The following is a 2,963-nucleotide window of genomic DNA, read 5'->3' on the forward strand; positions in this document are numbered from 1 at the left end:
AGTAGGTAAACCAAACTGAGGAATTATTTCTTGCACAAGTTTCTTCGCAGTTATAGAGGCAATTTCTGTTCTTGTTGGGAAGGCCTCTACCCATCCCGAATATGTGTCCACAAATACTAAGAGATACTTATACCCCTGCTTTCCGGGTTTTATCTCCGTAAAGTCCAACTCCCAGTATACCCCTGGTGCATTCCCCACCTCCTTAGTCCCTTGACTGGGTGAGGATATCTTTGGGTTCACCTGGGCACAGGTAGTACATTGGGTAGGGATCCTCTCCAGCTCCTGATGTAGATTCAGCGTCCAGATATGAGGCCTTAACTAGTTCGAGTGTCTTCTTAGGAGAGAGATGCATGCTGGAGTGGAGGTTTTGCAGCCAGGTTTCGGCCATCTGTTCGGGCAGGCATAGTATTCCCCCGGGCAGATATCACCATCCTGCATCCCCTTCTTCTCCTTTTTGTTCCTTCACATAATCTTTCTCGGTTTCAGTATGTTTAGGGGACATCTCGGGCAGCTGGGTTTGAGGCATTAATGCCAATATTTGCATTGGCCCCACTGGCTGTTGGGCCACCTGTTTTGCTGTTCTATCAGCCAGAACGTTGCCTTGTACCTGGGGGCTATTTCCCTTCTGGTGTGCTGGCCAATGAATGATCGCCACCATTCGGGGAGCCCATACAGCTTCCAGCAGGGCTAAAATTTCTTCTTTCTTCTTTATTCCTTTTCCTTCGGAGGTTAACAGTCCCCTTTCCTTGTAGATTTCTCCATGAACATGGATGGTGGCGAAAGTGTACCTGCTGTTGATGCAGATGTTCACTGCCTTTCCCTTTGCCCATCGAAGTGCCTGGGTCAAGGCAATTAGTTCAGCCTTTTGTGCTGAGCTGCCACGCGGCAAAGACTGGGCCCATATTACCTGATCATCTTGAGTTACTACCGCAGCCCCGGCATACTGGACTCCGTCCTTCACATAACTGCTGCCATCGGTGAATAGGGTTTCCTCTGGAGAGATAAGCGGTACATCAGTCTGGTCGGAGGCTGTGGAGTTCATAGAGAATTTCTGTGCAGCCGTGCTCGACTGGCTCAAGGCATTCGTCTGGTAGTAAAGTTGCTGGGTTCAGGGCGGTGGTCCTCGAGAATCTTCTCCTAGAGTCAAGTAGCTGGGCTTGATACTTTGCCAGTCTGTTGTTTGTCATCCATTGTAAAGTGCCTTCTCTTAGGAGGGTTTTGACCGCGTGGAGGGCTACGACAGTAAGTTCTTGCCCCATCGTAAGTTTATCGGCTTCCTTTACAAGTTCCGCTGTGGCGGCCACTGTTTGCAGGCAGGGTGGCCACCTAGCTGCCACGGGGTCTAGTTTCTTAGACAGATAGGCTGCTGGTCTTTTCCAAGGACCCAGGGTTTGAGTAATTACCCCTTTCACCACTCCTGCCCTTTCGTGTATGTACAGACAAAAAGGTTTGGATATGTCAGGCAGGGCTAAGGCAGGTGCTTCTATAAGAACTTGCTTAATTTGTTGAAATGCCTCTTCTTCTTGGGGACCCCATTTCAACAGAGTGGCTTTCAGCTTATGGAGAAGGCCCCTTCCTATAAATGCGTGAGTTACGGTTTGCTTTCCTAAATCCACCGTTCGGGATGTGGTCCACTTATAGGTCTCCATCCGTCTGGTGGCACCCTGTACTCTAGTTGTTTCTTGGGACAGGGGGCCTAATGGTTCTTTAAGTACTAAGTGTGAGGCTCCGGTGTCAATGAGGAATGACACAGGTTGCCCCCGAACCTTCAAAGTTACCCTGGACTCTTGGGAGCTGTCAGAGCCCCAGCCCCATCAGTTGTTTTCTTCTTTCATAAATAGAATTTCTCGTGAGTTTGGTGGCGCATTTTGGTAAGGACACTCATTTTTCCGGTGTCCTTTCTTTATAACAAATCGCACACTGATCTCGGTCAAGAACGGATCATCTGGGGGGGTTCCCCATATTATCCCTTCTTTCCCTTCCCCGGGGAAACTTCCTATCTAGAGGACGACAGGGTGGAGTGGCTTATAGAGCTGCCACTGTCGCTATTGTTGCCTTGGGGATTTTTTTTTTTTTTTTTTGCCAAGGCATCCTTGGGTGTATCCCGACTATCAAATACCTTCTGAGCAATTTCTACTAGCTCGGTTCTAGTTTTTCCTGCAAACCCATCTTGTTTTTGTATCTTTTTCCTTATGTCTGGGGTTGATTGTGACACAAAGGCCAGATTAATAGCTTTTTGGTTTGCAGGGTCCTCTGGATCGATAGGGGTATAAATTCAATATGCCTCTAACAGGCATTCCAAGAATGCAGTTGAGGACTCAGAGGGTCCCTGTTTTACTTCTGCTACCTTTGATAAATTAGTGGGCTTTCGTATTGCCCTTTGAAGCCCTTGCAGCAAGTGTTGGCGATATAGTTCGGTGGATCTGCGCCCATCTCCCGTATGATAGTCCCACTCTGGTCGTTGGAGGGGCACACGTTCATCTTGAACGTTTCTATGACCATGTTCGGTCAGATCTTCTATTCTAGGTATTGACTCTCTAGCTCCTCAGTATCCTTTCCCTTTCCTCTGTTGTGAATAGTGCATGGAGGAGTTGTTGACAATCATCCCACGTGGGCTGATAGCTATACACCACAAATTTAAGAAGGGATATCATGCTCCCAGGGTCTTGTGAGAAAGGAGGGTTTTATTGTTTCCAATTATACAAATCCGTGGTGGAGAAGGGCACGTACATATATGCGCTCCCACTTCCTCCGGGGACCTGCCTTAGCGGTAAAACTGATACCGGGGAGCTGGTGGAGTCAGGAGAGATGACTGCACCAGTTCCCACCGGGCCATAAGTTTGACCCCTTCTGGTGTGGGTGGGGATAAAGGGTCATCCTGGACAGGACCACCGTGTTGATCCGGCACCACAGGGGGACTTCGTGGTTCTTGGGGGCTATAGGGTGGTAAAATGGTATCCTCG

At 48.8% G+C, this 2,963-nt stretch overlaps 1 protein-coding gene and 1 pseudogene across 1 annotated transcript; both read right to left on the bottom strand.

Moving 5' to 3' along the window:
• Positions 1 to 424: 424 nt before the first annotated feature.
• Positions 425 to 1,649, bottom strand: LOC148595968 (uncharacterized). The gene is given in 2 exon segments (XM_088535432.1): positions 425 to 1,037; positions 1,039 to 1,649. Coding segments are annotated over 2 exon segments (1,224 nt in total).
• Positions 1,650 to 1,996: 347 nt separating this feature from the next.
• Positions 1,997 to 2,732, bottom strand: LOC148595969 (uncharacterized; annotated as a pseudogene).
• Positions 2,733 to 2,963: the final 231 nt, after the last annotated feature.

This window comes from Tinamus guttatus, unplaced genomic scaffold, assembly GCF_059628265.1.
Source record: "Tinamus guttatus ecotype Peru unplaced genomic scaffold, ASM5962826v1 Tinamus_guttatus_pri_ptg000042l, whole genome shotgun sequence".
NCBI lineage: Eukaryota > Metazoa > Chordata > Aves > Tinamiformes > Tinamidae > Tinamus > Tinamus guttatus.